Genomic DNA, 22,484 nt, shown 5'->3' with positions numbered 1-22,484 from the left:
GCGTGCCCACCACCCAAAGTCAAATCTTCTCCTGTCACCATATATGGGGGCCCCCTTCTCCCCCCACCCCCTTCCCTCTGGCATCATCCCACTGTTCTTGCAGCTGGCCGCCCCCCTGCAGCCGGCGCCACACCGACTGCCTAGCGCGACCACCACCCGCGGGCACTTTGCCCGGTGTGCTCATCCCCGAGCACGCGGCGGGCGGGGGCCGGTGCGCGCCGCCCTCTGGCGGCTCCGGGGGATGCGCGCGCGTGCCCGGCCCGCAGCCTCTGGGCAGGCAAGCCGCCGGGAGGGCGGCGCGCGCCCCGCTCAGCAGCTGCGGCGGCGGCTGGTGTGGGCGCTCACGTCAGGGCTGGGGAGGAGGAGGCTCGCGGCGAAGAGTGAGAGAGACATGAGGCAGCCGGGCAGGAAGCGAGAAAGAGTTCGGCGGAGAAGGAGAGAGTTTTAGAGACGCCGGAGAACAGGACCCGCGCCCGCGGGAGAGCGTGGCCGCCCGGCTCCTCGCCTGCTCCGCGCGCTCTCCGGTGTCCGCTTTCAGCACCCCGAGCGGAGAACAGCTCCCGGCAGCCCGCAGCCTGCCAAGGGCCTCGGGCGGGCTACCTGGAGCCTCACCCCGGCTCAGGGGCACCCTGTGCGAACCCGGTGTGCACGCCTTTTCCTCCCCTCTGCTGGCGTGCGAGGAAACACGGGGAAAGCATCCGGCGGCCTCGGGAAGCCCTGAAGAAGTCCAAGCAGAATGTACCAGGGACACATGCAGGTAAGACATTTCCGTGCAACTGGAAAGAAATCTTGGGGGCTCATTGAAGAGCAAGGCGGTTCACCAAGTGACTGTGGCCAAGTGCTGCCTTCATTCACACAATTCAACAAGTGCAGTGGTGCAACATGACCGTGACATTGCTGTCCGGGGCTATGGGTAAAACTAGACATGTTTCTGAGGGTGGGAGAAGAGAAGGAAAGACCACCTCGGAACTTCAATTGGGGAAGTTTGTTTTCTGTGCATTCCCTGAGCCTGTTTCTTTAAACAAGAGCAAGGAACCCCACAGAGGAAACCTGGAGCTGACCGTGTTTCTGTTGTAATCCTATTGATGCAACTGGGCATGTATGTCAACTGAAGGGCAAACAATAATAGGAAAGACAAAGCTTTTCCTTTACTGTCTGCAAAGGGTTCCTGACCGTTAGAACACTTCACACTTTTCATTGTTTTTTAAAGTAATATTTTTTAAAAGGGTTTGTGCTGTATTTCCCCCTTCAGCTGATGGGACATTGTCACTTATCCCTGTAGTCACAGGATGACTTAGGAGGATGAATTTCAAACATAGGTCCAGGAGGCTCATGTTTTGCAGGGGAGGTGCTGCCGTTGGTTATTAATCCTCATTTGAGCCGAGCTGCTTTTTCTCCCCGATGCACTCCACTCTCTTGGGCAAGATTACTTTAACCTTGACTCCAGTTCCCATTCACAGGGCTGGTTCTTCCTTATAAAGGCAGGTGTATGCTGGGGGGTGGGGAGAATGAAATACCAACTCAGCTTCCTAAAGTATGAACTGAGTTCTTTTGCTTTTTCTAAATGCTTTAGTCATCAGGTTTGATGTTTGAGCTTCTTTTCCATTCCAAAGATGGCCAAATACAGTTGCTATATGTGGTGCCTTCACCCTGGCGTGTAACATGTGTGAATACTGAGGATGTTGCTTCTGTATCTTTTAGAGCAATTGAAAATAGATAAATAATAGATAAATATGTTGTTGCATTCATGACTTAGTGCTACCCAATATTTAATTTCCAAGGCTGGGGGAAATTCCTTTGGACTACTTTTATATAAAGGTAATTTTGAAATTACTTTTATATAAAATGACATTGTAGCATATGGCTAAGTTTTGTAAGAATTCTGAATCAGCACTACCAGAATTCCAAAAGCATTTCCCATATTATTGACATCTTCCTGTTTTTACAAATATTCATGGGATTATATCACAGTTGATGGACAATAATTAATGACTGAAGTGTATTTCTAAATATATATAATACATATCATCTATATATTTCTTATTAAAGCTACACTAATTGGAAAGTTTAGTAATAAAGAAGCATTCAAAAAATGACTGCTGAAAAAATAACAAAAGATCATTACTATAGTTTTATACTTCACCTCCACCCAAGAATGATACTTGCAATTTTATATATTAGTTATTATCCCTAAAAAGTTTCTCTATAAGAGTAAAATAGGAAGATTTAATAAACAGCGTCATTCTTCAGAAAATTGCTCATTCACACAAAATTCACAATTGACTGCTCGGGCAATTTACAAAAACTTCCCATGTCATTTTGTTTGTTTGTTTGAAAATACATTTTTGTGAATGAAGTATTGAAGCAACAATCTGGTTAATTCAAGAACCCACAAACAATTTTAACTCAGTTTCAAGGGAGGATGCTATTGAAACTTGAATTATTTAGAGCAATGTCTAAGGGTTTCATTTCACTTTGAGAGAATAGACAAATTGTAAGACTCTGCATATGCTCCTAACTTAATGTGGGGTGTTGTTGTTGTTTTTTGCCTATGCACTGCTGTAACAACAAATATGATGGCTTGCAGTAAAACTCACAAATCTTTGCTGCCAAGCTTAACTTGAAAATGCTTCTAAATAAAGACTGTAATCAATATGCTTGCCAAAATTTCAGAGGACAATAATTTTTCTACTTATTATTGACCATTAATTTTAAAATAAACCCTCTAAGTAGCTATTAAATGATATGATCATCTGAGAGGGAATTTCCCCTCCCCCTAAAAAAGATAATGCCTATTACAACCTAATTCATAATTTAGTCATTTGCTTACATTTTAGAACCCCATTAGCTTCCCCAAAGAATAGTATTTACCCTGTAAACAAAATAAATAATCTGCAATAATGTCAACATTAACATTTTTAATTAAAAAAAGAAAAGAATATGTTTTTATCAGAGATAGCATCATCTTCCTGTGTACCTGACTCTAATCGCAAGGAAGAAGAAATACAGCCAAAACACTCCAAAGGATTTGTTATTAAAAATACAAATACAGGTTTGTTGAAGCAGACCAGAATGAGCAGGCTTACCAACATTTCTGTCAACTTTGGAGTTTGTTTGAAATATTAGTGTTTCTTGACAGAAACCTTAAAACAGGAGTGAACTAGAAAATATTTACCATCATTTGCTGTACCTTCTAGTTCTTCTCTTGTTTGCATCCAAGAGAATTTAAAGTAAAGTGCTTTGTAAATAGAGAGCCTGGAGTGGAGGAGGTGTTCACATGAAGCTTTAAGAAGTAGTCCAGCCTAGCCGGTGTGGCTCAGTGGTTGAGCATGGAGTTATGAACCAGGAGGTCATGGTTTGATTCCCGGGCAGGGCACCTACCCAGGTCAGGGCACATGCCCAGGTTGTGGGCTCAATCCCCAGTGTGGAGCATGCAGGAGGCAGCCAACCAATGATTCTCTCTCATCATTGATGTTTCTAACTCTCTCTCTCTCTCCCTTCTTCTCTGAAGTCAATAAAAATATACTTTAAAAAAAAAAGTAGTCCAATTTAAAACTCCTGTAGTGCCTTTGTTTTTGTAACTTAATGATTTTGTAAATAAGGTCTTTTAATTATTATACATATGGTCAATTCATCCAGTTTACTGTAAATAACAGAATTTATTTTAGACGCCACAAACTTTTAAACACACTTTGTTAGCACATTAGAAGATAAAAGTTGAGATAAACAGAGCATAGCACAGTAGCATATACTCCTTGGTTTCATAGTAAATGTCGCAGGTTTATTTGTTAGGAGCAGGGCCCTAGAGCTGTGCTGTTTTCCAGTTGCCTCACCAATTACTTCCAAGGGGAATTCATCACCCTAGCAACTTAAGCGAAGGTTGATTCTTTAGTGTCTGTTTTAGATTTACTTCCCCCCACCCTTTGACCAAGGGGCCAACAATGATTGTATATACTTAGCATCAATGCTGACCAAACTCTATTCCTAATAAATAATCTGTGGTCTGAATCCCTCCCATATCTCCGTATTCTATGTGCTGTGATGCTTACTTGAATGTGTGCATGAGTTAACACTGCCAATTAAAGGAAAATAGGTATTTGGCTCAGTATATTTCTTTAATCAAACTTTTTTTCTGGAATTACAGAGCAATATAATTTCAATTTTGAACTAAGGTTTTTTTTATTGTTAATAAAGCATCCACAGTCATGTTTTTTATTTAAAAATAGTTACTTCAGAAGACAAACAAAAACATGTTTTTAAGTATAACTGATCTTTTTTTTATAAGCATTCAAAACAGGCTTTTTTTACTTATTCCAGCCAGCCGAGAATCATTCCATACCCTCTGCTTTCACAGATAAAAAGACTAAAGAAAATTTAAGTGACAAAACTGTAAGATTATTAACACGTCTACAAGTAGTCATTTTATGTGTCTACCCTCCAAAGGGGTTTTGTGTTTGTCTTTATTTATGACTTTGATTAAGCTTAAAAAAAATCTTCATGAAGGAGAACGGCTTGGGTTACACAAATCATGTTAATGCATTAGATCTGGCCATTTGGAATTCATGTGGGTTCACTGGAAACAACGAACACAGAAGCCAATGTAAGGTAAGATTATAGAATGTTGTTTTCAACATCTGTGACAGCAGTTTGTCATAATTGGGATCCTCAGCAAAACTGTGAAATAGACAGTGTTTAACATGGGTCCCTCCACTTCTCTAACAGATTCGTTTTTCCCCTTTGATGCCACCATTTTCTATCCTGTGTCATTTCTTTATTAACCCTTTGCTGGCATAGACATAATTTATACCAGTACAGCACACATACACACCTCACAATGTATTTGCACTTTCAGAGGAGAAGATTGGTTTGGGGCATGGTGGGGGGTTGAGTTGGTTGTGTTGTTTTGGTCACAGGAACTGCTACCTTCCCTTCTTCCCCCAACTCAAGTGGCACCTGCCCTTCGCCCCAAAGTATTCCTATGAGTGATAATGAGCATTGATACAATAAATTTATTGCCTGAATTATTAACTAGAACTCTATTGAAGGAAATTCATGACACTAGCTTCAGCAAGATACTGAAGTGCCTTTCTAGCCTATATAATAAAGGGGTAATATGCAAATCGACTAAATGGCACAATGACTGGTCGCTATGACACGCACTGACCACCAGGGGGCAGATGCTCAATGCAGAAGCTGCCCCCTGGTGGTCAGTGCACTCCCATAGGGGGAACACCGCTGAGCCACAAGCCAGGCTGATAGCTGGCGAGTGCAGCAGTGGTGGCAGGAGCTCTCCCACCTCCACAGCAGCACTAAGGATGTCTGACTGCCCCCAAGGATGTCGGACATCCCCCAAGGGCTCCTGGACTGCTAAAGGGTGCAGGCCAGGCACAAATGTCGTGCACTGGGCCTCTAGTATATTTATAAGCAAATCGTGCCTAGTATAAGTGTAATATTGAGCTTCTAACACTTAAAAATTATAATACTTATGGTATAATATTGCAGAATATTTGATTAGCCTGAAATTTTTATTCCTCAGCCATACCAGCCAACAGTTTGCATTAAACATTTACTGCAAGAAACACAATATGTTCTTCCTAGATTTTGTTTATGGTTTATAAACATCCTTCCTAAAAATATGTGTTTGAATAAAATTTTTCAGCATATGAATGTGTTGACTATAAAACATTTTTAAAGTAAAGAATAAGAAAAGGTTAAAACAGAACTTGTTGATTTAAAAATCCTGAATCTCTAGTAGTACCACTTCCAACCTAGGAAACATTACGATGTGATGCATCATGTAGTCAAAACATCTGGCAGTCTGCTTTTTTACACTTTTCATTGAGATCGCATGTTGCCAGCATGGGCATACACGAGAGCTGTTTAAAGGTTTTATATTCTAGAATTAACTTCTTGATAACTTTTATGGAATTACCAGTGTGCATTTCTTGCAGTAATTGTGAAGGCAAACCTTAGCCTAATGTTTCCTTATTAAAAGCCCCGAGTCTGATGAAATGTTTTGAGACATCTAAACATGATGTAATTTCAAATAAACTGGTAGAGAAAATGCGGTTGCCAAGTTTCTGAAACATGTATCACCTTTTCATAATTCAAATTTATATGAGGAAAAGTCATCTTGAACTGTAGCATGTAACGCAGGGATCAGAGAACAGAGCGCTGTGAGTGGGGGATTTCATGTTTTTTCAGGGCCCTTTCCTTTATCTCCAACTCGCCCAATTCCACTGTCCTTCACCTGTGCATCCCCTTTAGCAGGAGTACCAAATGGGAGACTTCTTTCCCCGGGCTGTTAAGAAAGCTTTTGATAGCTTATAAATTATTATGTTATATAGAAGATAACAGAAAGATAGTTAATAACCTGTTGGTTAAATATCAAAACCATTGCTGATTGTTCAGCTCAGCATATAATATAACACACTGCCAATAAAATCATTACATTGCCCCATAAAATCATTTTTACTGATCCTTACTAGTAAATATATACTAGTTCTTCTGTGAAAACCCCATTATATAAACGATCATTGTTATTCTCCATGTGAGATTTTACTAAATCGATCATCCTTACATATTTATTTTTAGACAATCACTGTTAGAAATTTCACAGATGAAAACTAATGAGCTCATTTAGATAGGAAGAGGCTGCTTATGCACCATTTCATTGACAAGAAGCACATAGAACCCTGCCAGCCGCTCTGCGTTGGGGTGAAACTGCGCCAAGGGGGAGAGTTTGCATGGCAGGTGCATGTACAACTCTGCAAAGCCCCTGCTCATGCGTAGAGACTTCAGAAACACCAGACCAACCCCGCAAGTGGGACTTGGTGTGGAGAAAACTTTTTATCCCAAGCAGAACGCCATATGGTGACCTATGAATCATGGATATTCCAAGGGAGGATTGTGATGCCTAAATCTACCTAGGGAGCTACCACATTCCCACTCCTACAAACCCTCTTTAAAAGTTTGTGGTTTTTAAAGTAACTGGTATGGTGGAGGAATTCGGAACCATTTCCTATGAGTAATGATTGAAGGAACTGGGGATGTTTGACTTGGACTTTCCAAGTCAAAGACTCAGGGACACCATGATGACTCTACATAAATATCTGAGGAGTTATTACGCAGGAAGGGGATAGAATTGTTCAGTGTAGCCTTGAGGGATAAAACTGGTACTAAATCAGTGTGAGGTAACGCGTTTCCTCAAGACAGTGACAATAAGAAGACCCTGGGCCCAGCACCCACTTCCCACTGTTGTGAGTTGCTTACTTGGAGATGAAAGAGACCTAGAGTGAAGAAGGGAGCCCATGGCTGAGCAGAGCAGAGCAGAGTGTCCCTGCACACACAGACCTCTGTTCCAAGACCATCATATGAAGTCCAGTGGAAGGTAGTACCATGGATGGCATGTGTGTTTGTGTGTACATGGCTGTGCAAAACATCTTTTTAGTTCCTTTCACATGGGTGTTCACTGTGACATGCTTCTACTGGGTGGTATCCTTTGATCATGTAGTGACGTGCCATCTGATTGGGCAGGTGATTATATGCACGTGAACCACCTAGAGGCTTGTTGGGAATGCAGAATCTCAAGTCCCACCCCCCCCACCCCCCCCACCCCCACCTACCAAATCAGAAGCTGAGTAGTTCAGGATACCCAGTGATTTGTATGCACATTAACGTTTGAGAAGCACTGGCCTGAAAATGTCTACGTAGAGGACAGGGTCAGATCTATTGCACTGAGAACTTAGCAAAAGCCTTGATTTGGGGGTAGCTTTCTGCTGTCACAGAGGCATGTGAGTCCCTGTCAGAGGAGATGGCAAGAGCAGCTATCACAACATGTTTGAATAAAATGTCTTCCTTATGTTGACACCATAACCTCCACTCAATTGTTTGTAGGTTTTTCATTTGGAAAACACAACGAAGCTATTATGTTCCAACTTAATAAAACAAACCTTCAAATATTTAGAGAACTTTCATGTCCTCATCCCATTAAATCTTTTCTTCTCTATGATAATCACCCTAGTTCAGGCAACCGTTTCTCATAATGACATTTCTGATGTTTTACTGGCTCCATAAAATGTATAGCCCCTCTGAACAAGACACATTGCTCATGATGTGTCTTCCTGACCAATGTCAAGCACTTTGAGATTCTTTCTCTCTTGGGACAGACATCTACTCAGACAACCTAAGGTTACTTTAACATATTTAGACTAAATTGTTCTCTAAATTGTTCTGATGTTTCTATTCTCCAAATAACTTGGGAATTATCTCACAGGTGTTAGGTCTTTATACCAGAATAATCTTGGATCCAAATGTGCTCATTAGGAAAAAGGCAAATGTGCTCATTACAATGTTCTATATTAATAGTTCCTTTTGTCTCTAACAATTGCACTAGTATTCAATCTTGAGGTCATTGAATCCTGAGTTTGAAGGACTCTTGAAAATGTTTTGTTCAAGTATATCATTTCACAGATGAGAAAACTGGGGTTCATGATAGTAAGAGACTTGCTCAAGAAGTCTCCCATAGGTTAGTTAGCAGAGCTAGGATGGGAATGAAAGTTGCCTTACTCCAGTGTGCTATGTACGCACATTACACTGTTATTCTTTCTTTTGATGTTTATTACAGTAAAATACTAAGTGAAAGTGAACATTATAATAAACTACAAGATGTTTCCAAATGTCCAGGGGTTTGGCATTTAGTCATAAAAGTTGTTATTTTTCTGCTTTTCAGTTTTAGTATGACGATTTGATATTTCATATATTCAGGTTTGGTAGTCGTCTGGCTAACAGTGGAAGAAAGTCTAATCTGTAAGTGTTTTAAAAGTTAAATGAGGCCAAAACCGGTTTGGCTCAGTGGATAGAGCGTCGGCCTGCGGACTGAAAGGTCCCAGGTTCGATTCCGGTCAAGGGCATGTACCTGGGTTGCGGGCATATCCCCAGTAGGAGATGTGCAGGAGGCAGCTGATCGATGTTTCTCTCTCATCGATGTTTCTAACTCTCTATCTCTCTCCCTTCCTCTCTGTCAAAAATCAATAAAATATATTTAAAAAAAAAAAGTTAAATGAGGCCCCATGAAAAGTTGGATTATTTCTTTTCCTGAAGGTGTTCCCCACTGTCTCTCCTGGGACTGACTAGATTGACCATTTGAGTGAACTGATTTGCTAGGTCCTTGGAACTAGCTACCTAAAAATACAAGTAAATCAATCAGGGGTTCTTAACTGTAATTCACTTAAACAAAAAAAAGATGGTTTATTAAAAGCATAGTTAGACAATTAATAAGCATAGAAGGAATGATGAAGATAGAAGAGTCGCCATTTTGAAATCATAGTAAAAATTGATTCAAGTGAGAATAATCAATGAACGCTAAATCTGAGGAAGGGGCATTTTGAGGAGAAATAGGATATTTATATGACATCAAAATATCACACATACTAGTATAAATTACAAAAGAAAAATTAGTAACTATTCAGTGGGGACATTGGCCAACACCCTATCACCAATAAGGTGACCATCTGGGCGTCCATCTCTGGGTGTGGTGCCCTGAGAAGGACACAGCATCACTCGTGTCATATGCTTCCGAGAATGCACAACCTGAGTCTAATCATGAGAACAGCTCAGAGAAACCCAAAAGGAGGTTTACTCTAGAAAACTGGCAGATTCTGTTTCTCAAGAATATCAGTGTCATGTTAAACAAGAAAGAACTGAGATGTTTACAAATTAAAAGACTAAAGAGACATGACAGCTGAATGCAGTACCTGATCCTGGACTGGATCTCAGAATGGGAAAGAAAATCGTTATGAAGGAAACCCCTGGCACAACTGGAACTTAAATGTGGATTGGAGGTTAGATTAGCATTAGTGTTGTATTTCCTGAATGTAATAACTAGCTGTGGCTACGTAAGAGGATATTCTTGTTCATTGGAAATGCACACTGCAGTGTGAAGGGGGTAAGGGGCATAGTGTGTGTATCCTACTCTCAAGTGATTTGGAATAGTGGAGGTAATCATACAGCCCTGGCTGGTGTGGTTCTGTGGTTAGAGCACCAACCAGTGCATCGAAGGGTCCTGGGTTTAATTGCTAGTCAAGGGCATGCACCTGGGTTGCAGGATCGATCCCAGCCCCAGTCGGAGCACATGTGGGAGGGAACCAATCCATGTGTCTCTCTCACAATGGTGCCTCTCTCTCTCTCTTTCCCTACCATTTTCTCTAAAAATCAATGGAAAAAATATCCTTGGGTGAAGATTAACCAAAAAAAGAGAAAATAATAATATGTAGAAAATGTTAAAATGCAAATATCTGGGGAAAGAGTATGATGGGAGGTCATTGTACTGTTCTTGCTTGCAATTTTTAATAGGCTTGAGATTATTTTAAAATAAAAAAGTATTTTAGTGTTTACAAAAAGTACATTGGAGCACTCCCAGACTAATAGAACTAGGCTTGAGACGGAGGGACCAGGCAATATGCAAGGGCACAGTCCCAGTCAAACTCCAAACCAGACTAGTACAGACCCCACTGCTGCCCTCACAGGACAAGGAGCGTTAGAGCTTGCAACCCTGACACCCCTGATCGGGCACTGGTTCAGCCGATGGGCATGGGGGCTGCCCATGAAAACCTCATGCTGGAGTTTCAGCTGCTGCCCCCACTGTCAGGATGAACAATCTACCACAACCGCTTCTTTGTGCCCCCAAAACCCAATTCAAAGTGGGGGCAGGCGTGGCCTTTGGTGGAGCCAAGGTATATATCCATGCCCTATCTGAGAGATAGTCTAGGAAAGTAAAATAAATACCTCTCTATCTTGACTAAAGTCCAGTCTGCCTTGAGAGAAAGGAGTTAAAAGAAAATAATTATCTATAAGCCCTCTGCTTATTTGTTGCTACCTGCCATTACAGCAGGCCTGCAGGAGAATAGTGGAAAGCTGGAGGATATTGGTTTGTTTAATCATGAAGCAAAGAAGAGCAGGATGATCCCTCCATCATTCATCAATGTCCATCTCCTGTTCACTCCTGTTCTCTTTGAGAAACTGGAAAGAGCCCTGTGAAGAACTTAGTAATTAATCAAGGAATTAAAATACATATAATGAACTTTAGTGATAAGACCTTTTGTCCTTCCAAACGCAGGAATTTACTGTAGAAAACTGGACACATTGGTGTTTCATATTCATCCAAAGGATGATTATAATCAAGATGCCCTGTGCATTTGAGCCATTAATATTGAAATGCACCTATTACAGATGATTTATGTAAGACACAAAGAGCTTGGGGCAAGATTAAATGAGAATAGAATCTTGGAGATAGAAAAGTCTTCAGAGTTCACATAGCACAACTTTGTCATTTCACATATGAGGAAACGAAGGGCAAGATCTTAATGGAATTAATTGCTTCTCCCCAAAATGAAAACAAACAAACAAAAGTATGCTCAAAGGCTTTCGATGGTGTGCATCATACAAGGCTTAATAACTCCTCAGATTTGAAGAAGCCACAAAAACAGTGATTAACAACTTGAGTTCCAGGGTCAGACAGCCCCAAGTTCAAATCCTGGCTTCACTGAGTATTATTACTGAGTGATCTGCTCTAATGCATTATCCTCTCTAAACCTCACTTTCCTCATCTGCTACATGGGGATAATAAATGTCTCGGTACCTTGTGATGACTTTGTAAGCATTAGCTCTTATGTGTTTATGGAGCTGGCAACGTGTTTCAGGCACACTGTGTGTAGACGGAGTTCAGCCATAGCAATCCCTACCTACTTGGTTGTTTACAGTGGTGACAGATGCTTGATTTTCTTGTCCTCTCGGTTTTGTTTTTTCATTTTCGCATCCCCAAACTCCTGCATTCCGTTTACTGAATATTTACTGAACTTTTAATATTCGACTCAGATGTTGTCTCCTCAGTGAGTGCTGCTCTGTGCCCACCAGCACCCTTCCACCCTCCCCCACACACAGTGCAGAATTAGGGATATCTTCCGTAATGCCGCCTTAGCACCTTATATGCATCACTAATACCATCATTGACCCATAGGTTTAGTTACTTATTTTTGTCAGTCTCCCCAACTATTGTAAGCTCATCTGTGGTAGTGACTGTATTCAATGCATCTGTATATCTCTGGAGACTGGTAATGCTAAGTACATACTATTAATGTAGTATTTATTGAATGAATGAAATGGTGAATGAATGGATGAAAGAAAGGACAAAGGAATGAATGGATGAAGTACTTAGAAGAGTCCCTTACTGTACTGAATAATAACTCCAAAGTGGAATGTTCTCTCTGATTCTGACACACACAGCCCCAGAATCTTGTCTATTCCCATGAATTTAGGAGCGAATGCATATCAAGTGAAGTTTCCATGCACTTGAAAGGGAATCAATTACAGGGAAACCTTATAAACCCTATAATTAGATTGCCACTGTAATTAACCAACACCCTGCTGTCAGAGCAGTCTACGTAGTCTAATGGGTTCAACCCTCTAAAGCCTGAGGACAGTCTGGGGCTGCTGATTTTAAAATATAATAGATTCTCCTAATGGTTTCTAACTATATCTCTAACTGGCCAAGGTCATTTGGAATTAGAGTCCCTGACTCTCAGAGTCTAGACACCTCCTCATGAACTCAGCTAGTTGTCAACAGTGATTTTGATTATAGCGCTAACACACACACCCTGGAGACCACTGAGACACAGAATGACACACTCAGAACTGCCCTAGGAGGCCATCAGATGCTTACACCCAGTTGTAAGGGTTGCTTACACCTCTAGCCCTAAGTTCCCCAATTACACACACACACACACACACACACACACACACACTTTTCCACGGATCCAAGGAAGGAGCTGCACTCACAAAGGTCATCCAGGGGACATGTCCATCTTGTGAGCCCATCTAAATAGAGAGATCGTATTATTATGTCTCCCACAGTTACTCTGATAGGAGAACCTGGGATATGAAGGCGTATTTCTTCCCATTCAGATACAATGTAAAAAGATTCCAAAATCACACCACAGCTCTCGCTAACAAGAGAGAGGAAGTAATTGTGCCAGTGATATGTGCCACCTGTGGGCAAGTCATCAAAAGGGGTCCTCTCTGGGGGGAGAAGAGGGGTCAAATACAAAGTCTCTCCTTTTCCCTGGAGAACACAGTCCCATACACAGACACAATGTGGAGTGAGAGGGTTGGATTTCAGACATGACTGTTGCCCCCTGCTCCAGGCATCCTTGCACAACCATATGTATGTCTCTGAAGGGGCCTCCTCTACCAACAGTCGTGTGTGTGTGTGTGTGTGTGTGTGTGTGTGTGTGTGTGTGAAGGTGTATGATGAAAGGTAAAGAAATGAGCTCTATTTTAACAAAGATAATCAAACAGATGGGATGTGAGCTTGCTAATGCTTTATGGAAGAGGATTACTGGCTTTCCTTCCAGCTCTAGGATTCTATTATTATCAGGCCCTTAATTAGTGATACAATGTACATCTCTGATTGCTTGGTCAAGGCAGATTTCCCCAGTTTACCAGTACCATATCATGGAAAATAAATTTAAAAGCTTTGCTAATATACAGATACTTATTTCTTATGAAGCCAAAGATCAACATCTCGTAATTCTTCAAAAAATATGCTGCTTGAACCCTAGCCAATTTTCTCAGTGGTTAGAGCATCAGCCCAGGGGCTGAAGGGTTTTGTATTTGATTACCAGCCAAGGACATGTATCTTGGTTGCAAGTTCATCCGGGCCCTGGTGGGGCATGTGCAGGAGGCAACCAATCGATGTATCTCATGTCGATGTTTCTCTCTCTCCCCGAACCTCCGCTTACTACCTTCCTCTCTCTCTAAAAAAAATCAATGGAACCCTTGGTGGTTTGGCTCAGTGGATAGAGCATCAGCCTGTGGACTGAAGGGTCCCAAGTTCGATTCTGGTCAAGGGCACATGCCCAGGTTGTGGGCTTGATCCCAGTAGGGGGCGTACAGGAGGCAGCCGATGGATGATTCTTGCTCATCATTGGTGTTTCTATCTCTCTCTCCCCTTTCTCCCTTCCTCTCTGAAATCAATAAAATAAAAATTGAAGTTTAAAATATTTTTAAAGAAATAAAAAAATAAATGGAAAAAATATCCTCAGGTGAGAATTTTTTTAAAAAAAAATAAAGATATGCTACTTGGGAGGATCCTGCTGCCCTTCTCTCCATTTTGCAAATAACGAAAGATAATTTTCTACAAAGCTATCCCCAACATAGCAGAACTCTAACTGCGATAGAAAACTGATAACCTCTGCTATAATAGTCACTTTTTGTGAGATTAACTCATAAATGGTAATCTTTAGAGTGCTTCAGTGGGGTTTGGTAAAGGATAGGTACTTTTTATCTTTGTCGTGCTGATAAAGAGAATGCGGCTCAAAGGTTTTGACCCAAAGTTCCATATCAAATCAGTTGGGGACTGAAGACCAGAATCTGGGCCTTCTGATTTTTATCCTATCACTTGAGTCTGCATAGAAAATTCAGTGCACATTTCCACATCACTACCTCAGCTATTGCAAAATGACTCAACTAGGATGTTGCAAGTTTTCTGGAACATTGCATAACCTTGGACAGTAGAAATCTCTGATGCATCCTTCCTACCATTTACGCAAGGCAGATGCTAAATCCATACAGCTTTAGCAACCCTCTGAACTGAGTATCTATATATATTAACCTAACACCCTGAAAAAACCTTCGTGTGTGATGGTGCACTCTCCTAGTGTTCTCCTAGCAGAACAGCAATGAAGCATCCATCCTTCCGTGCAGAAAGCCTCCCTATAATCAGAAATGCCCAGGAGGCCAGGAGACTAGTGAGACTGTGGGACTAACCCAAGCTCAGAAGCCCAGTAGAGTCACTGTATTCCATGTGTCAAAGCAGAATCTTGGGCTGTTTGTATAAACTAAGCCAAAATATGCTCTCCCCAAATCTGCCACTTACCTAAATATTTTATTTTAGTGTTTTGTATTTCATTTGCTATTAGAAAAACTAGAGGCTTGGTACACGAATTTGTGCACAGGTGGAGTCCCTCGGCCTGGCTGGCAATCAGGGGCCTATCGGGGCAGGCCAGCAGGGAGGGGAGGGGAGGGGGGAGGGACTACAGGAGGTTGGCTGTGGGAGCACACTGACCACTAGGGGGTAGCTCCTGCATTGAGCATCTGCCCCCTGATGGCCAGTAAGCATCATAGCTACTGGCCGGTCATCCGGTCATCTGGTCATCTGGTCTTAACAGTCACTTAGGCTTTTATATATGTAGATATTCAAAAATAATGTGAACCAAATGTTTTGTGTTTTACTTTGATGCTTTCACTTCTATTAAACCTATCTTTAAAATGCCTGACATTAGTATTGAAAAATTAGTCACTACTTATTTGGAAGACTTCTAATTTCTCCTGCTCTTAGAGATCCATTTTTTACAGGGAAAGAGAAAATACCAGCTTTGTTGAAAGAGAACTTCTAAATGGCGGGATAAAGACTACTGTTGAGGAAATATGCATGGATTTTACTAATCTTGATTGATATTAAAATATCTACTTAAAATGGAATCACTGTTCCCTAAATTCTTAAAATTAATTTTAAATTTCCCATTACTTTAGGAGTGGAAGGCCTAGAAATAACATTATAAACCATTCTGAAAATCAGAATATTATAGTATTGATCCAATAAAATTAAAGATACCAAAATAAAAATCATGTTTCCTTTCATAGTTAATTTTGTTAAAATTAATTTTTTCAGGGATAAATTTCTAGTGCATTAATGTGATTATAGCCTGGTTTCAGAATCAGTGATAAAAGAATTGAAATGCTCTGGGTTATATCAGGAAGCAATAATCTAACTACTATTCTATTTTAAGAATTAAAGTACAAGTATGCTGCACCTAGCTTATCAAAAATTATTTTACCTATGGCTTTTACTGCACATAATTCTGCCATTTTAAATAAATGTTTAAATGGATAGTAAACCATTTTGCAGGTGAAAAAAATATGTTAAATTGACTAAAAACTGGAAGCATAGTTTATCTGTTATCCTAAATATACATCTACAAACCAATTATTTCTTCCCAACTAAATAGCAGTATCACTAACTGACCACTTCTACCTGATCCAACTCAAAGTCAGTTTTTTCCAAACTAGACTCATCACTACCAACAACCTTCCTAAAGCCTGTTTCTTCTATTACCTGTATTGTTTAATAATACCACCATCTACTCAATTATTTAAGTCATAAACCTGGGAGCCATTCTCTCCTCTTTCTCCCTAATGTAAGATTTCATTCTTTACTATGGCCCAGTAGTATTCTATTGTGTAAATCTACCTCAACTTTTTCCCCATGTATTAATGATGGGCAGTTGGGCTGCTTCCAAACCTTGCCTATTGTGAATAACACTGCAATGAACATAGGATTGCATCTATTCTTTTGAATTAATGTTTTGGGGTTCTTTGGACATATTCCCAAAAATGGAATCACTGGGTCATAAGGCAGTTCCATTTTTATTTATTTATTTATTTTATTATTATTTTTTTCTCTCTGTTCCTCCTGAACTTGTGGGACTTTTTCCTTCACCAGATTAGGGAAGGGGTGTGTGTGTGTGTGTGTGTGTGTGTGTGTGTGTGTGTGTGTGTGGTGTGTGTGTGTTAACCTTTATTGTTGAAGGTATTACATATATCCCCTTTTGTCCCCATTGACGCCCTCCAGCCTGCCCCCACCCCATCCTAGAGCTACACAACTCAGTCTGTCCAAGATTCTTCCCAGATCTCAGAAGGCATGGCCACCAGGAGTCAGGAGGGTTGCTCTGCCAGGATCCCAGAGAGTGGGGCTAGTGATCTCCCTGAGGGGGAGGTACCAATCAGGTTCACAGGAAAGTGGGGGGATTGGCCCCTGTCCCAAAGCCACACAACTCAGTCACTGACAACCCCTGAGTCTTCCCAGACCTCTACACCCCAGCCCAGGCAACTGACTCCTCAGCAGGGCACAAGCTCCACAGGGTGGGACAAGAGGGAGTCCAGAGGGTGGGCCTATTGCTTTTCCCCAGGTTGGTGACATATAGAGGGGTGGGCTCCACTTAAGAAAAGTGGCATCTATAGGAAGAGAGAGTGCTCAGCACAGGAGTCCCAGTGGCTAGTCCTTTAGACCCAATCTCTCCTTACATGATTCTAGTCCACCCCTCCCTCTCTCCCCTGGAGTCCAGGGTGAGTGCTGCAAGTGAAATTTTGTGTATTGGCTTTTAAAGAGGCACCTGTGCCTCTAGCAGACTCCTGTCTCTCCCTGATGTTTCACAGCCAGATGTTACGTGGATACCTCTTCCTGGACCTGTTGTTCTGGGCTGGGGAGCCCAGCTTGGGGCTGAAACCCCACACTCCTCAGGGGGAACCTTTAGAGCCAAGATATCCCTAAAGAATCTCCACTGCCAAACATGGGAGCAGGGCCAGCCCTTTTCCCACCTCCGCCCTTCTTACCAGTCTCTATGTGGCTTCATCTGTACATCCTTGGTTATAAGACTTCTCTTCAGCTAGTCTTCAGTTGGTTATTCAGGTTGATTTCTCTTAATTTAGTTGTAATTCCAGTTTGGTTCTGGGAGGAAGTGAGTGCAATATCCACCTACTCTGCTGCCATCTTGGATCTTTTGCACCTTTTTAAATACCCTGGCACCTAGTATAGAGCCTGCTCATGGTGAGTGAGCAATATTCGGTTAAATTATGAGTCAATTGAACTGATTCATCTTGTAATTACCCTGAATTAACCTGTTCTGTTTGATTTGAACTTCTGGAGATTCCCATAGACTACTATAAATTTAATATTTTATCTGGGGTCTTTGAAGATAGAATGAAATTAAATTATGAAATGGACTATTCCTTTTAAAAATCAATTAATCCACATTCCTCTCTGGTTAATTTTAAAAGGGGTTGGAGCACAGGTGTGAGGAATCAAAGAAGGTATATGAGCCAGCAGGCAAAAGAATCAGAGGTTTCTTTCTGCCCTAAATAGTGTAGGGCTTGGGAAACACCTCTTAATCTTGTGAGTCCCAGTTTTCTCATCTACAAAATAACAATAGAATTTTAATCTTTCCCCAGTACTATTATTTTGTTATTCTAAACTAAATTTTAGTAAATTAGCATTTTAAGATATTACTTACTGCAAGGAAAAAGCAATTTTGATAAATGATATGTAGAGTTTATCATATATATGAAATTGGATTTTTAGGGGAAATAATATTAATCTAACTTTACCATAACATGAGGCTAATACTATATTTTCTCTACTTTTTTTCTGTTTACTTATATTTTGCCATCTGGGTTTCAATTTTTTATCAGTTATTGTATGGCTTTCCTATTGTATGAAATTATAACCACCTGTTATTTATCCCCATGAATTATACTATTACAAGTGAAATGAATGTAATGGCACTATTTGAGAAGATGATCTTTACATTTTCTTTTTTTTCATATTTTCTTTATGGTTTTCAAAGACATGGGGAAATTTTTGAGTGAGGTATTAATCTGCGTTATAGAACTCCCTACTTGTGTGATCTTGGATATGTTTCTTATCCTCTCTCAGCATCTCAAAGCAGAAAATTGGAGTATGCATTAAGTCATACAAAAGCCTAATTTCTGGTTTCTGACTCCAGGTAATAGGAACACAGATTTGTTGGCAAAATCTGACAGTGGATTCTCTGCTTAAGAAATACCTTTTATATTACTGAAGGTCAAAAAGGTTGCTCACAGTATCCAATTAATACAGAGTGTCACATTAAAATAGAGGCTAGCACTTCCTGCTTTAAAATTTTACAATAAGATTATTATAGTGGAAATTACACACTCAAACTAATTAATGGAATGAGTTAGTTGCAGTGAGAAGTATTTCTATTTCCTTTCATCTATTTGAGTCCTTTATTGAATCCTAAAGAACTATAGATACTGGTCTGCTGCTTATCTGATGCAGCTGCGGATGCTTGGTAAACTGCCTTTGGTAGATTCATTTAGAGAGAAAGGAGGAAGATATGATGATAAATAAAAATGGGAAGCTAGACCCTAACCCTATGCTTCTACCTTAAATCACTGAAATTGCCTTTTTGAAAATTTGAAATAAGGTGACCTTGTAAGTCAAAAGTAGACACTGGAAACTAAAACTCTAATCAAAGCCAAGAGCTTTCACCCTGGCCGGTTTGGCTCAGTGGGTAGAGCGTTGGTCTGCTGACTAAAGGGTCCCAGGTTCGATTCTGGCCAAGGGCACAGGCCCAGGTTTGGGCTCGATCTGCCCCCCCTCCCCTCATCCAGTAGGGGACATACAGGAAGCAGCCAATCCATGATTCTCTCTCATCATTGATGTTTCTATCTCTCTAGCTCTTTTCCTTCCTCTCTGAAATCAATAAAAATACATTTTTTAAAAAGCCAAGAGCTTTCTTTTATAGGAAGCTAGCAAATTTAGTATCTCAGGGCAGTTAAAGTTTTTGACTCACATTGGTTTATTAGAGAATAAAGATAAAAGCTGATCAGATGGGAGTAATATTTACGCACTTGTTTATGCATTCTTTAAGAAGCATGATTGTACAAGTGAATCACAATCTACATACATATAAACCTAAAAACCCAGAGACTTAGAGTTCAAATCTTTTATTTTATTCCCAACTATGACTCCACATGCCCTTAAATAACTTATTTGATACATACCATGGCCCTATCAACAGCTTGTCAAAGGCTACCCCACTTAGTATTGGAAAAGATTTGTCTTCTCCCCTCTCACTTCCATCCCTTAGGCGCACAATTAAAATAGACACCAATGCATAGAGCTAGAAGAACGCTTCCTTCATATTGACCATTCAGACCTGACTATAAAATGTAGTTGGTTGCACCGATCTCTTGGCTCCAAAACATCTTTTACAGAGCAGCCCAGAAACCCCAGCCCTGCTGTGCCGGATCACAACAAAAAATCCATATCACTTGCCTGGCTGGTGTGGTTCAGTGGTTGAGTGTCAACCTATGAACCAGGAGGTCACAGTTCCATACCCGGTCAGGGCACATGCCCAGGTTGCAGTCTCAATCCCCAGTGTGGGTTGTGCAGAAGGCAGCCAATCAATGATTCTTTCTCATCATGGTTTCTATCTCTCTCTCCCTCTCCCTTTCTCTCTGAAATCAATAAATATATATTTTAAACAAATTCCAGACAACTTGAACGAACTAAATCTGCAACAAGATCCAACAGCCACCCAGAGGCTTGGGGAGCCCTTTGAGAAGCATAGCAACTGGGTGTCACCAGAGAGGAAAGGCAGGTGTGGGTGACAGGCTTGTTGGGAACCGTCCATAGGTTGTACCTCCAGCTCTCTGTGAATTGCTTTGCTGCTTTTCATAGGAGCAGCCAGTGTCATATTACTTACAGGGAATAAGGTCACCAGACCAACAAAAGCTCTGCTCCTCCTCCTTCCTAAAACACGGATCAAACAGAAGGAAGGTTTGAAAATAGATGCACGGTCACAAATATTTACAACGTCTTTAACCAAAATTATTCACTTTAAAAAATCATTTTATTGTAGTTTATGTTCATGATTCTATTGTCAAGTGAGAGAGACAGATCATATCACTAACAAAGGCACAGAGTATTCATTACTTGGCATTTCTGGTAATTGCCAGTTACCGTTGGTTGGTGATACAGCCAGGACTAACTTCCTAAGGCTGCATTTAGTGTTTTCCTTTAAAATATGCTTACATGAGCCACACACTAAAAAATGGCTCCAGTCCATGCAATAATAAGGTTAACACAGACCCACCAAATGATGAACAAATTGCAAGTATAAAATTAATCATAACCATAATTAATATATATATTTTGTTTTTACTCATGTGTGGAATTTGGTATATAAGGTATGAAATCAAAATACTACCTTTGGAGGAGGACAATATCATGTCATGTATATGGTCCATACAGTGCCTGATCTGCCCTGACTGGGGCTGGGCCAGCTGGACCACCCCCCTAGCACGAATTCATGCACTGGGCCTCTAGTAATAAATATAAAGCTCTAAAATCCAATTTATTTTCTGGCCACACTCCCAGCAAAGCTTATCTGATTTCCAAACTTTGGGTGCTAAAATAAAATCTGAGAAATACGGAACAAAATAAGAAATAGATCTCTTCAGCATATCTGATATCCACCCACCTCGGTTCTCATTCTCTTAAAAATATATATATATAATATATATATATATATATATATATATATATATATATATATATATATATATTGATTTCAGAGAGGAAGGGAGAGGGAGAAAGAGATAGACACATCAATGATGAGAGAGTATCATTAATCAGCTGCCTCCTGCATGCCCCCTACTGAGGATTGAGCCTGCAATCCAGGTATGTGCCCTGACGGGGTATGGAACTGTGACCTCCTGGTTCATAGGTTAATGATGCTCAACAAGTGAGCCACACACCAGCCAGGCCTTACTCCTTATTCTTCATCATTTTTTTTTTTGAACCCTGATCTCTTTCTCTGAACCTAAACCTTTTCTGAAAGGTGTGTATCCTTATCATCTTGATAGGAGTAAATACTCATTCATTCATTTATTATCAAATATATTTAAGCACCTTTTTATAGAAACAAAGCTTTATGATAATACCTCTCATTAAGGAATTTAAAATTTATTTGGGAAAAAACACAGAAGAAAACTTATATACGAAGATCAGGTTTAAATAAAATAAGGGAACAAAGAATTTTCACAAGGCGATATAATTAAATGTGAAGTATATGGAAAATAAGCATTTAAAATATCGCTTAGTTGCATATGATTTATAGAAGTAATACACTCAGTTTGAGAGTAAATGAATAGACTATAGAGAGAGTGTTTTGAATTAAGTATAAAAAACAGTCCCCAATCAAATAGAATAGTTTGAAAAGATAAGTTACTGTATCAGTTCTGGCCCGGTGGCTCAGTTGGTTGGAGCACCACCAAAAGGTTGCAGGTTTGATTCCTGGTCAGGGCACATACCTAGTTGTGGGTTTGATCCCTAGTGGGGACACATGTGGGAGGCAGCTGATAGATGTTTTTCTCTTTCAAATCAATAAAAACATATCTCTGAGTGAAGACTTTTTAAAAAGTTACTATATCAAAAGTGACAGCTTTTTACATAGTTCAAACTGGCCACAGCTTTAAACTACATTTGTGGAATGTACAAAGAGAGAGAAACCTAAGAAGGCATTCTGGGGCTTGAATCTGTAATCCATATTTTTTCCAGAGTTATTTCATAGCCTAGATCGGTGGTTCTCAACCTTCCTAATGCCGTGACCCTTTAATACAGTTCCTCATGTTGTGGTGACCCCCAACAATAAAATTATTTTCGTTGCTACTTTATAACTGTAATTTTGCTACTGTTATGAATCATAATGTAAATATCTGATATGTAGGATGCATTTTCATTGTTACAAATTGAATATAATTAAAGCATAGTGATTAATCACAAAAGCAATATGTAATTATATATGTGTTTTCTGATGGCCTTA

General features: G+C 40.3%; 1 protein-coding gene across 4 annotated transcripts in view; it reads left to right on the top strand.

Annotated features, from left to right (window-relative positions):
• Positions 1-284: 284 nt before the first annotated feature.
• PEX5L (peroxisomal biogenesis factor 5 like) overlaps positions 285-22,484 on the top strand; it is a 240,418-nt gene continuing 218,218 nt past the window's right edge. For 2 of the 4 annotated variants that reach the window (XM_081086949.1, XM_081086948.1), the window contains exon 1: positions 377-757. In XM_081086949.1, coding sequence (XP_080943075.1) covers positions 737-757 — 21 coding nt within the window. In that variant the 5' untranslated portion in view covers positions 377-736. Of the gene's footprint in view, positions 758-22,484 lie in introns of all 4 variants that reach the window. The other 2 variants (XM_081086950.1, XM_081086951.1) reach the window with 2 other exon arrangements.

This window comes from Myotis nattereri, assembly GCF_964212035.1.
Source record: "Myotis nattereri genome assembly, chromosome: 3".
Taxonomy (NCBI): Eukaryota; Metazoa; Chordata; class Mammalia; order Chiroptera; family Vespertilionidae; genus Myotis; species Myotis nattereri.
This window is presented reverse-complemented; position numbering and strand designations above follow the sequence as displayed.